This window comes from Catharus ustulatus, chromosome Z (assembly GCF_009819885.2).
Source record: "Catharus ustulatus isolate bCatUst1 chromosome Z, bCatUst1.pri.v2, whole genome shotgun sequence".
Taxonomy (NCBI): Eukaryota; Metazoa; Chordata; class Aves; order Passeriformes; family Turdidae; genus Catharus; species Catharus ustulatus.
This window is the reverse complement of record NC_046262.2, coordinates 66,385,944-66,399,614: the sequence shown is the minus strand read 5'-3', so window position 1 is coordinate 66,399,614 and position 13,671 is coordinate 66,385,944. Positions and strand designations below refer to the sequence as shown.

The window sequence follows — 13,671 nt, the reverse complement described above, 5'->3', positions numbered from 1 at the left end:
TCTGACATACCAAATTTTGAAGACTACCTGCAATGTCAAATGCTTTGGAACTTGGGATTAGGTGACATACCAACTTTTCAAATATACATATGTAGCTAATATCTTACATACTGCTTTTTCTAAGTCACTTGAATTCTATGAGCTGTTGTGAGTCTAGAAATAGAAAATAAGAATAAGAAACAGAAAAACCTCCTTACAATATCTCATGAACTTTCAATCCTTTAAAGACTCTTCCCTTATCAATCTGTGCTGGCTATGATCTAACTTCCAGAATAACCTCCATAATTTTGCCAGCCACTGAAGTGAGACAGGCCTCCAACTGATCACATCTTCCTCCCTTCTCTTCTTGAAAACTGGAATAATATTTGCTAGCTGCTATCTGACTGGGATCTCTCCTCTCCAAACACCAGGCCCTTTGAAAAATAATGGAGAGAGGCCTTGCTCTCAAAGTGTCTCAAAGTCTGAGACACCTTCCCACCTCTTCATTAAGCACTTGAGATCCTCCTCATTTGGTCCTGAAATGCCTTCTATTTCTAAGCAGCTAACTCAAAACCGTGCCAGTAGCTGAATAGTAAGCTTTTTGATTCACTGAATTTTAAAAATCTGTTCCAGAAGAACATACCCTTATCCTGTGATTTCTTCCTACTTCTACCCATCATGTCAGAGAAAGGGTGAAAACATTGAAGAAGAGCAAAGTTTACTCATCAAATGCTGAATGTTGTCGGCTGCTTCAAGTCTCACTATCTTATCAAATAAAGGAGACCTTCATAAAAATCAAGTAGATTTTCAACATAAAGAAGGAAGATAAAAGAAGGTTTTCTATTTCAAGGTGGTGCAAAATACAGTGATGCTGAAATTTGGGTCTAATAAAAAACAATAGAAAAATCCACCAAAACACTGTATATTACAGTTAAAAAGCTTACAAAAAAAGTAAAATACACCAAAACTCCAGCAAACTGGTGTTTGGCAGCACTGACTGGAAGATGATTTAGACAATGATTCTTTTGATGCTCATTTCAAAAATCCTCTCTGCAATGTAATAGACAGTAGTCCTCACACAGACAACTGAATGCGTGACTGCATGGATACAGCAGTGGTCAAAGTGATGACTGTGGACAGATTACCTTGTAGGCTCAGTGATATTTCTTCCTCTATTCAGACATTACAGAGATGAGAAACTGCTCTAAAGTTCAACGTGGAATTTAGTTTTTCTTGTTCAGGTTCAGAAAAATGGGATTACTAGTGGTTTTCTGCCTTCCCTGGTGAGTGGTCTGCCTTGCAGTAAACATCTACAGACTGCTGGGCATTTCTCTTATAGGCACTTTGGACTTCATGTAAGTCACAGGGGGGTTTCAGTGGCTAACACTGTGGTTTTGATTTACCACACTCATTGACTTGTATTATTCATGTATGTTCACATTATATACCATTACCCCACTCATAACACTACAGTTGACAAAACAATACTGTTACCCAATTCTCATTCTTTTCACTTGTCTGCTAGATGTAAAATAAAATTTAAAAATTAACAGTTTATAAAATTTTGCAGTTTCAAGGTACAAATTTTGACAAAATCACACAGTAACTGGTTACCCATATAAAATCAATCTAGTGCACTTCAGGATTCACACGGTGGGAAAAGAAAAGGAAAGGGAACTCAGTATCAGAAATATCTAGAAGTTTCAGTCTTCTAGATTTAAAGAAAAGTGGGACATTCAACCAGAGTTTCTTGACATAAAGTAAGATTTTTTTAAGGAAAAAGAAGGTATTTTTCACTGTAAAAAGGCATAATCTACGCCTCTTAATTTCTTTACTTCCAACTAAGTTTTTCCTAAATGGGAGAAAGCATACTACTGTAAAATAATGGAAGACTGAACTCCTACACACTACGGGCATCCCAGCATACCTCCTGAATGGCTGTCATGACAACATGTTGAACTGATTCTTCCATCATCATTATGGTCTGGATGTACTCTGAAAACAAAAACATTCTGAAATGTCAATGCTGAAACTCAGGTCATAGAAGGCAAGATCAGAACCTGCATCCTTCCTACAATATGACTAGATGCCATGGATGGCACTGAAATGTATAATCGCCAGTCAAGTCCCATCCCAACAAATATACCAAAATTTTATCACAAGCCTGTTCAGACACAAACCCAGGCCTCTTTGAATTCTACAACAATGAAAAAAGTACACGATTACCTTTTTTCCTCCCCTGTCATCATTTCACACTTCTGAAGTAACTACTTTTATCCTTTTCTCACTTTGTTCCTGAACTATTCAGGCTCTTGAAGTAAATGATCCATGCATAGGTTGTCCTTTTCTGTAAGTGCAACAATAACAGCCAGCCTTCCTACAGCATTCTCATTTCAAAGCATTTGCAGGTTCATTTTTGGTGTTTGTTCTTTTTTTGTACTACATGACAAATTAAGTCCCCTCCACTTTTTAAGTTCTCAGCTATGAGTACATGTGAGTAAAGGCAACACAAGAATAAGATGTATATATCTCTTGAAAATGACAAATAGTCACCAAAAGGAAGATAATTTTATATAACACAGATGACAGGAGGCTTGATAAACCAGAGTTATTTATGTATTTGTGGAAGAACATTACTTCTAGTTTAATTAATAGAATGGACAGACCATTTCCTGGTTAAGAGAAATGAAGTACTTTCACAAGGAGATACTAAAGTGATTTAGTCACCTAAGACAATTGGAAAGGGGAAACTAGCTGTAAAATTAAGATGCATCAAACAAGAGGAAGACAAAAGGCCTGAAATCTTGGCAGCTATCTAACCCAAAATGAGCTAAATCTGGAAGACACACGTATTTGACGCAACTGTAAACTAATACAGTTTAAGAAATCTTACTTTCCAACACATCTATTTTTCCCACACTTGACTACGTTTTCTGTTTCAAGTATTTAGAATAAACGTTTGCATTTGCTGTTACCTTCATCTGGCTTGAATTAAGTGTAATTTAAGGTACCAGGGTAATAATAAAGAGCCTGCATCCAAGGTAAATTTAGAACACGAGATGTAGTACACTTTAACAAACACCTCCATTGTTCATCACATCCTCTCTGGCATCTTCAAGAAAGATGAATGGGTCTCTACAGTATTTGTGCAGGTTAGAATTACAGTCAGTGCCATGGAGTAGAGAGGGAGAAGCCTCTTTCAGGGACTGCTGAAGTGGGATTCAATCATCTGGCAACTGGCCTGAAGTGACTTTTTTGAATCACCTTATCATGTTCCATCTTCAGCTGCTGCCCAGAAGGGCATGGATGCCAACATTACTTTTTCATGTTTGCTAATGCCCTAGAAACATCTCCAACTATGGTATCCCAGATCACACCAGACTTATCTTCAGACCAAGCACCAGCCATACTGATTGCTTTTGGCCATGTAGTAAGATGATGCCTGGAATGCATCTCTACAATCAAAAGTCATGCCAAATTATGCAATAATCACATTTTTCCATTCTTAACTATCTTGATCTACCTCATAAATGGTTAAAAGGTGTGTCCAAGATTTTTTTTTCTTTGTAGACTGATTTTCAGCTCAGCAAACCAAAACTGAAAAGAAGCATGTTGGAGTAAATTCAATTCTGATCTGAGTCTCCAAAACTAGTGAAGCTTACACTAAAAAACAGTTGTTATCTATACAACAAAATAATGTCATCATTACCTAAAAAAAACCCCCTCGTCTGCTTCTGACAGAAACCCAAGAAATATAATTTTTCTCCTCAGTAGTTGCACAATAACCAAGAAAACATGTTTTCAAAATTTATTACCTTGCTTCTGTTCACAATTCACAGCACATCCCAAAATAAGCTGAAGCATTCTCCCAAGCTCTGCAGCATCAGCATGCTCTCCAATCAGGTTAACATCAGGAAGAGTGAAGTCATTTATCTGTTGCCCTAGAATCTGCATAAAGACAAAGTACTATATGGTTGTATGACTGCACATATACACATCCATTTATTTCATACAAAGATGATTCAGAATCATCAACAACAATTCACTTGTACTTTACCATAGTTTGGAACACACTTTCAAAACAAACTAAATTGCCTAACACCTAACATCCCACTACAAAATCATACTGTTTGATACAAACAGTATTTGGGAAAAGAGAAACATGACTGTCTCAAATCACAAGAAACTACTAGATAAACACTTATCTCGGGTTATCTAATACCTAATATTCTTTCTCTTCAGAGAAGAAAGCTAACAAAACCAACCCTCCAGATAGCTAATTGATTTTTAAAAAATAATTCCATTAAAAACATCCAATTAAAAACACCTCCTGTAGCAGAAGATGCTATGCACAAACCTGAAATTTCTTACAACTACAAAGTCAGAAAATTAGATGTTCCACCTATACAATACATATATCTAACACTGACAGGTGACAAATACAATACAGCAAAAAACTCAGATCATTAGATCTCACACTTTTAGCAAATCTAAGGATATCTGGCAAGTCTTACAGCTAAGAAAACTGTTCCATGGAAGAGAATCTGAGGTAGTAGTACAATGATATGTAATTAAACAGCCCACATGCAGAAAGAAAGAAAAAGCCCTGCAAAACAAAAGCCCATGTGAGTCGCAATTAGTGTTATCTGATTTATCATTAAAGATCATTAAGGATTAATGACTGTCAGGAGAAGGAACTAGACAATTCTGCTAAATTGCTCTTTACTGAAGAGAGGGTTGAAAATATGAATATGAAATTTGGAGTTAAACACATCTCTGACACATTAATTGCAGATAGAAAGAAACCAACTTCTTAAACAGAGTGAAATAAGGAAACAATGACTATATAGAGGGAATCAGTCATGCGTTTGCTGCATGCTCTTTTATGCACAATACCCAAGAAAAACAGAATTCAGGTTAAGGCATTTACAAAAAGCATAGTGTATAGGAACAATACAAAGAAAACAAGCCATTCCAAGGTTTAGTAGTGTTGGGCTTTGTGGAAGTGTTGTGGTTTTGTTCTGAGTATGTACAGTGTACTTTGTGTTGAGGAATGGTAGGATTTTAATTTCTCAAAGAATAAATTTCAACACTACTAAAATCTCCGTATACTTTCAAGGACCCAGATTCACTCCTGTTGGAAAAGACTTGCTTTAGGTCAAAAGAACTCTCTCATGCATCAACTACAATAGAAAATATCACCATCATATACAGCCTGCAGTAATAGAAAATGCAACATTTTTTAACACTGATATGCATTTATATACTGATCTGTAGTTCCTGAATTTCTTTCAAATATCATGCTGGGTTTAAATTAACAATACCAGTGACTTCACAGTCACTGGCACTAAAACTTCTGTTGAGGAAAGTTGAAGGGAAAAGGCAAAATGGCAGGCACTAAGAAGCCAAGGATGTGAAGGTGTGACCAGAGCTTGAAATGAACAAGAGAAAAAATTTAATTTAAAAAAAATAAATGAACCAAAAAACCAATCAAAAGCCCTGAAAGAATTATGAAAATTAAGGATAGACTCTACAATAACTGTCTTGAGATGCAAAAGAGCATTTAACCCATTTTTGAAAGAAAAATATTACACATTTACAAAAAAAAAAATTAAGTTTCAGTTCCAGAGCAGCAGAGGTCTGCAGAAGATTAACTGAGGCAGAATAAAGCATGGAAGTTATAAATAATTAACTTAGGCTGATAGTTCTTCTATATTTTAATGGACAAAGACAGCATTTGAACAAATGTAGCATTTTTACTGATTGTCCTGAACTGAATTTTTGAGGATGAACAAGATTAACATACAGATTCAAAAGCTTTTAGCCACATCAGGTAAAATCCACATACATATCTACCTTTTTGTAGCCAGGGAAGACATAATATTGATGAAAACATAAGCAAAATTCATTAGTAGAATCCAGATTTCGTCTACTATCATCCCCAGCGTTGCCTCAGACTTAATCATCATGCATACTAACCAACCAAAAAGAAGCTTGCATCACTTTGACTTAGTAATATTAATTTTCCGTAACAAAAACCTGATCTGTTACTTTTTAGTGTTTCCAGTCATGACCGATTTGCTTAATCATCAATTTTCAACATTTTTTATACATGGATACCTAATCATTTACTGAGGATGAACTCCTAAGACTAATTTTTTCTTTCTGAAGTACTTCAATTTATTAACAAATAACTTAATCTCTGTAGTATTTATGAGGAGACACTATTTTGAAATAATGTCTAGAATATGTGTATTATGGATTTTGTGCTGTTGCCTGTACAGATTAATTTGTTGCAAACATCACTGAAAGCATATTTCAGCTGAAGATTCACCACTGAAAGAAAAAATACTGTCTCCCCTAGAGTAATTAAGTTCTGAGTTTGCTCAAAATAAGAGAGACAAGGGCTGAGTCCAATACCCCTGAATTAAAATATTTAAAATCTTAATGTGGGAAGACTACAAATCCTCTTTACTCATTCTCTTCAAGAGAAAAATAAGGAAAAGAGCAGAATTCAGCTGCAGAGGACAAAGGAAAAAAATCAGACACACATACATTACAGTACATCACACACAAATTCCATCATCAGAACATAGTCAGAAGAGCCACCTGCTCTTTACATGAGAAAATTTGCGTATGAGGCTTCCCTGGAACTCCTGAGTACAGCAGGTGAGAATTTTTAAAGAAGGTCAAAACTGGGGAATAGGTCATGAACCACTATATATGCCAAAACGTTTGCAAGAAAACATCAGAACCTAACCTGCAGATTACAATTTATCTTCCACATGTTAACTAAAATACCTAACTCAAAAGGCAAGTAGATGCAGATTAGTTCAAATGGTTCTTACCTCATGGTTGTAATCCAGTATTCCTTTTAAAATTTTCTTCAGGTTGCTTACCTATTTCACAAGAAGGAGGAAATACAATAAATACAGAAGATGTTTTACAGAGAAACGATCACAAAGTGAGTAATCACAGAAGAATCACACAACAGAAGGATATAATTACATCTATTTACCCGCAGTTAAATTTAGAATCATGAAAGTTGTGCAAGAGGCCTTTATGATCAGACTTCCAGATGTGATCACAAATCTTCATTAATTCACAGAATCCATTTAAAATTATGAAAAATGTAACATTGTCTTGGATAGGCTTTAAATCAGATCCTACAGCATGAATGTTTTTAGATACTTGTTTCTCTCAGGATTATCTTTGCATCCAGAAGTTGAAACATTCTTTTCCTTCTTTCTTCTCTTGAAATATCCTAGTAATCTACTCTTTGCACAGATAAACCTCTTATTCCAAACCAAAACCAGCTACTGCTCAATATCAACCTTTATTCCCAACCCATATAACTTTGTTATTTTTCTCCCTAATTATTCCTCTTAGCTCTTTCATTTTTGTTCTTGTCATTCTCTGTACCCCCTCCTCCCTCCCAGTTTTTACAAATGAATGTCTGTCTTACAGTATCTGGCAAAATTCACATTTCTCTGTGATGACTTCACTGCTATACAAACGTAGCTTCTGTTCACTCGCATAACCAGTGGCATCAGTTAAGTATCTCCTGCTGTACAGAATGTATGTCACATTTCTCTAGCACTGAATATTGTTCCCTTCCCAGTAAAAATCCATTTGCATTGTCTCTGAAAATATTGTGTTTAAAATTATAAAAATGCCTGTGGGTCTCACAGGTGCAATTCAGATAAAAAAAAAAAGAATCTTTGATGCAAGTAACCACTACAGATTACCACCAATTACTGTTCAAGCATTTTAAGACCAGAATTTAGATAACAGAAGCAACACATTGTTTCCTGGGACAAAGGAATGGCTGAGGGAGGTGGGGGAGTTCAGCCTGGAGAAAAGGAGGCTCAGAGGGTGACCTTATCACTCTCTAAAACTGCCTGCAAGGAGTGTGTAGCCAGGTGGGGGTCAGCTTCTTCTCCAAGGCAACAAGAAATGCGACAAGAGGAAATGGCTTCAAGTTTTGCCAGGAAGAGTTTAGATTAGGTATCAGGAAACATCTCTTTATAACAGGCTACCCAGGACATGACTGAGTCACCATGCCTGTGGTGTGCAAAGAGCTGTGCAGATGTGGTACACCGAGACATGAATTATTGGTAGACTTGACAGTTTATGGTTGTATTCTATGATCTTAAGGATCTTTACCAATCTAAATTATTGTATGATTGAAGTTTAAACAGGATCTGCAAAGAGTGAAACTAACAGAAATAGGATTCACAAAGTCCTCATCAGCCAGAGCAGCCACAGCAGTAAACTGTGGAACTGCAATGAAGGGAGAGCAAAACCTCTCAAGTTGTAATTGCCTTTGAAGCCCCCAAGAAATTGTATATTCTTGACTGCATTCCAGAAATAACCTGTCAGTAGATTCTGTCCACTTAAGAGAAGTCATTTACCTTTCAAATGTTGTGATGGCTGTGATACTGAAATCCAGGGACAAACTCAACACTTCAATATGGTCAACAAACAAAATGGGGTGATGAAAGTAAATTCCAAACTCAAGAAAGAAACAGGATACACACACTGAGAGACTTTTGCCAAGAAAACCAAAGGGATAACAATCTGATTACCTGACTCCTATTAATCTACACCCTTTTGGAAACAAGTGCCGGAAGTGGACACCTTTTTAAGATATAGGAACAGTCTGACTGTCTCCATAATCACTGAATTTTAAGTCATACAAGAAACAAAAATTCATTTGGACCTTAAATGTGGGTCCAAAAAAAGTGACATCAATCACCCTGACAACCTAGAACGAGAACTGGAGATGCCATATTATAGCACGTATATGAGAACATTGACTGTCTCTCCCATAACAGTGTAATAGGTAGTTTACACCTTCTACACCAAAGAACATACTTTTTCTGTACTATTACACACAACACAGCATGGTTCTGTAAGAGTTGCAACTATTTCCTAGGTGTCTGCCCAAGGGCAACCAGCAGTACCACTCAAAGACAATGCACAACCATAACCAAAGTCTGAAGAGATGTAAGAATTAATAGAAATTAAGAAATTTTATCTTTATGCCAAATCACCATAAAGAATACCACATTGATTGGAATATTATTTTCAAATTTGATTAATTGAAATCTTCTGGTTCATAGTTTACCTGAGTCTGCTGCAGAAAGAGCCATAGAAATGCAAGGGCCATGTTGTTGAATTTAAGTCCAGTTTACCGATGACAACATTGTGAGGAACCTTGAACTTAAACATAATCCCAAAAAAATGAGAAACCAAATGGAAACCTGTGAAATACTTCTTTTCCCCTCTCCTTGCAGGCATTTTTAAATCAAAATCCCTTAAATACAAAGAGACACCTTCCTCCAAGTAACCTTTACAGCACTTAAGAGTTGAGATAATGGAACAAAACCAATATTGATCAAAATTCATCATGAAAACAAGCTTATAGGGCAGCATCCGTGAAATAAGAGAACAGTAAACAAACTGTAAAACAAATCTTCACAGTCCCTATTTCATCCCACTGTCAATCAACAGCACCAGGGTAGCTTGTTTGCAAGAATTAACTGTACCATCTTTCTATTTGGTACACAATCACACAATTGTGAGGTTAAAATAGCTTCTTTATAAACTTCTTTTAAGACTAAGACTGACTTAAACTTAACCATGATCTTCAGTATTACTCAGAAAAAAATCAAGAGCTGTCTAACTTGCATGCAGTGAATAAACCTAGATGGTTTTACTGCCCCTGGCAGAGAGGATCATCATAGGGAAACTACCACTAATATTTTGTACTTTGGAATTGAACTGAGTAGTTCTAGCAACATTTATGAAGTCAAAGCATATGAAAAGAAGACCTCAAGCAGCTGAATGAAAATGAACAGCCCAAGAAAGTGTTAAAGACAACCAATTATATCAGAATTCTAAGGCACAGAAGGTGAGAGTTGTTCAGAATTACTTTTCGCTTTCTTAAAAACACAGGAAAACCTAACTGTAGTTAACAAATACCATTAAATTATGTAATGTCAGAACACAACAGACAGAATTGCCAGTATAGATTATGACTATAAAGTCAGATGTCAGCCCATGACCATATGGATGCCTATTTGCCTGCATCAGCAACCTGAGTTATTACTTTCCCATAAAAATATACACTCTACCCTCCCAATGCCTCTTAACATTCATTCCCTGCAGCCATACTTCTGCTGGAAAAGACACAAAGTTTACTGGGGTAAAAGAAGTAATAACTACATTTCATTTCACCTCAGAAATTTGTTGCAATTCACAGTAGACGGACCATCTATTATTTCTAGACAAACCTCTACCCATTTTCAACCTCTTTATCATCTGGTCTTTCTGTTTTACTTTCCCAATCTCATATTATGAATGACAGGGTATCTGCATCCACAAAAGCAACCTGAATATTCTCATTCCTTCTTTGAACACCTAAATTTCACTAATACCTACACCAGAGTAGTGTAGGTGTTCTCTAAGTTAAATTATCATTACCTCTCTGTTAACAGCCACCTTGGCTGTAGTATAGCACTATATGCTAAGCACAGAGTGCTCAGTATGAGACTGACCCTTATTACACAGCATTAACCTGATAAACTGACTGGAATGAAAACAGAGAGGATGTGATCTCCAACACCAGAAAACTTCATGGTTGCTTGTTTTTTCCCCTCCTTTTCTTTTATTCTCACTTGTCATATAAAATCTCTATTTAATTACAATATACTTACTGTTTCCAGTCTCAGCTTTGTAAGGGCACTCTGTCTAGGTTTCTCTTCTTATTAATATAGTTCTGCAACAGGCCAATGATATGGCAATAAAAATGCCCTTAAACTTGTGATTGTTGACAAAAAGGGAGCATGGGTTATCTAACTTCTTGGTTCTTCTCCAACATTATGACACCCAGTTTCCAATTTTGCATTATCCTTATATCACGTGTATGACTGAAATCCTGTTTGTGCTGAAGGCTCTGTGTAAATTGGCTTTTTTTATTTCAGATCTTGAATAAACTCTGGAAATGTTGCTAGAGCACACTTTCAAGTGGTTTGGGAATTCTTAACCAATAAGCTTCAGATATCTCATTAAGGTACATTTTTATTATCCATTTGCAGTTAACAGGTGGGGTGAGGGTTGGGTGGGCATGGGGGCATGGGTGGGGGTGTGCACATACACCAAGGAGGTGAGGGAGCAAGTGTGTGCCCAGTTTGCATCATTCTCACAGGCATTTGGTTTCTGATTTAAACTGCATTTTGCAGGAGCAGGTCTCATCACTGATTATAGACGGAACCTAGAGAAAGATTAGGTAGTGAAGGTTCACAAGACTAACACAGCTTGCTACTATAAACATCAATAAAACTGTACTTTAAATTGATGCTGCAGTCTGAATGCCAAAATGAAAAGTTCATAAGGAAAAGTCAGAAATCAAGTTGAACAATGTAGATCCTTTCCTTCCAGAGCTTCCCACACTGAATGAAAGAGGATGATGGGGAAAAGGGGACAATTTTATGCCATCCCTCAGACAGTCAACAGTTTATTATGTAATTGCCAAAACTGATGTACATGTCCCGAATCAATAATTTTCTCTTGATTCAGGAATTTCATTCCTGTAAATTTTGGCAAATTATTTTCTAAGCTGTTTTTTATTTTCAGTATAGGTTTTATGTTCAAGATGTCATTTTCCTGAGCCATGAAATCCTATGTGGTACACAATTTAAATCTGGACTACATAGAAGTGTTCATTGTACATGAGGAAAGATTTAGTATCTTTGCTTTTTTTTTTTTTTCGGTAAATCATCATAAAATTGCAGGTAAGGCAATGGTGAGAAGTTTTTTTGTTGCCCAAGGAAAAAAACAAACTACTATGTGCACTGACGTATGATATGAACATGAAATTTTAACCTAAAGAAATAACAACATTTCTCTGCTAAATACAGTAGACAAAGATCTGGTCAGCTCTAAGAATCAGAATGCTTGCTGAATGGTTCCCACTTTGCAAGCTCCCCAAGTTTTACCATTTCCCTTTTTCTCCCCTGTGCGTTACTCAACTTCTCAAGTCTGGCAACTTGCCCTGAAACCAAGAATTTAAAAACATCCCTATAAGGTTGGTTTTTTTTTTTTAATGGTAAAGCAACTGCAAAAACATTGCAGCTATCAGAAGACAAAATGGTAAAAAAACCAAACTAACCAAACCCATGCCTCTCACTCCCCCCTCACCACAAAAACATTACAGCCTTATGTTCTTGTTTCTTCTCCATACAGGACAATTTAAAATTAAGAATCACATTACTCAATACCTTCTCCCAGGTAACAAGTGACAGAACAAGAAGAAACAGCCTGAAGTAGCACCAGTTAAGTTTTAGTTTAAACATTAAGTGAAAGATTTTCACAGAAAGGGTTGTAGAGCATTGGAACAGACTGTCTAGCAAAATGGTAGAGTCATCATCCATGAAAATGTTAAAAAAATGTGCAAATATGGCAGTTGGTGACATAATGGGTTGTGGTGTACATAGCGGTGGAGCTAGGTTGATAGCTGGATTCAATCTTAAAAGTCTTTCCTAACCTTAACAACTCCATGATTCTATCATTTTCTGAGTATTTCTATGAACAGTGGTCAGGTGGGCTGCACAAGACTATCTAGCAGCCCTCCTAACCACTGCTTCACAAAACTTCCTACACATTACATTTTAGATTTTTTTTAAGTATTTCCCCTACTAGACCAGCTCCTTCATGCAGTTCATGACACCAAGAGCTTGCACAAGTAGTGACTGTTATACCAGATGTCATCAGTGGCAGAGAATGACCATGTTTAGCAACAAGAAAATAATGCAGCTCATTAGCACAACATTTGAGATAATCCAATTATCACTTCTCATGGCACTTCTTAAAGCATGAAGGGAAAGCTATATTCTAGAGTCATGCAAGCATGATGCCCACATCTTAAATCTAGTAATGAATACATTCCTAAAAGGAGGTTGTAGAGAGGTAAATGTCAGTCTCTTCTCACAGTTAGCAAGCGACAGGACAAGAGAAATGGCCTCAAGTTGTACTGGGGAAATTAAAATTTGATATGAAAAAATTCTTCACCAAAGGTGTTGTCAAACATTGGAACAGACTGCCCAAGGAAACAGCTGCGTTACTGAGCTGAAGTTGTTCAGAACAGGTGTAGAAGTTGAGCTTAGGAACATGGTTTAGTGCGGACTTGGTAGAGTCGATCTTAAGTATTTTCCAAGCTGAACAATTCTACGAATAGAAATGCACAGACTGAAGTGTTCCTACAAGCCAGACTTTAAATGAAGGATTGCATGATAGACATTTGGAAAACTAGACTACTAATAATGTCTACTCGCATATAAAGAACAGTTGGCAAAGTATAGGATTAATTCATTTTTTAATCAGGAAAGTAAAGTATCCCACTTGTGCCTTTTAGTATTCCTCATGAAAAGGGAAGTGGTACATAAAAACTTATAAACAAAGGTGAATTATGCATATTTCTTAAACAAAACAAAAAAAATCAGTCTTTAGTTCTTGTTTATGCAGACACTTGAAAAACAAGATGGAATGACATCAAGAAACTGAAATTTGACCTGATGCTTTGCCAGCCTCAGCACATAAGGAAGTTACTAGATTGCTCAGCGCTTTTTTTCACACCCGCTAAGCTTTTACATCTGCCAAAATGGTGGGAGACAAAAATAAAATATTTAT

At 36.4% G+C, this 13,671-nt stretch overlaps 1 protein-coding gene across 4 annotated transcripts in view; it reads right to left on the bottom strand.

Moving 5' to 3' along the window:
- Positions 1 to 13,671, bottom strand: part of HOOK3 (hook microtubule tethering protein 3) — an 86,835-nt gene that overhangs the window by 46,270 nt on the left and 26,894 nt on the right. For all 4 annotated transcript variants that reach the window (XM_033084700.1, XM_033084701.1, XM_033084702.1 and 1 more), the window contains exons 4-6: positions 6,828 to 6,878; positions 3,795 to 3,927; positions 1,907 to 1,974 (exon numbers count right to left, since the gene is read on the bottom strand). In XM_033084700.1, the coding sequence (XP_032940591.1) occupies positions 1,907 to 1,974; positions 3,795 to 3,927; positions 6,828 to 6,878 (252 nt within the window). The remainder of the gene's footprint in view (positions 1 to 1,906; positions 1,975 to 3,794; positions 3,928 to 6,827; positions 6,879 to 13,671) is intronic.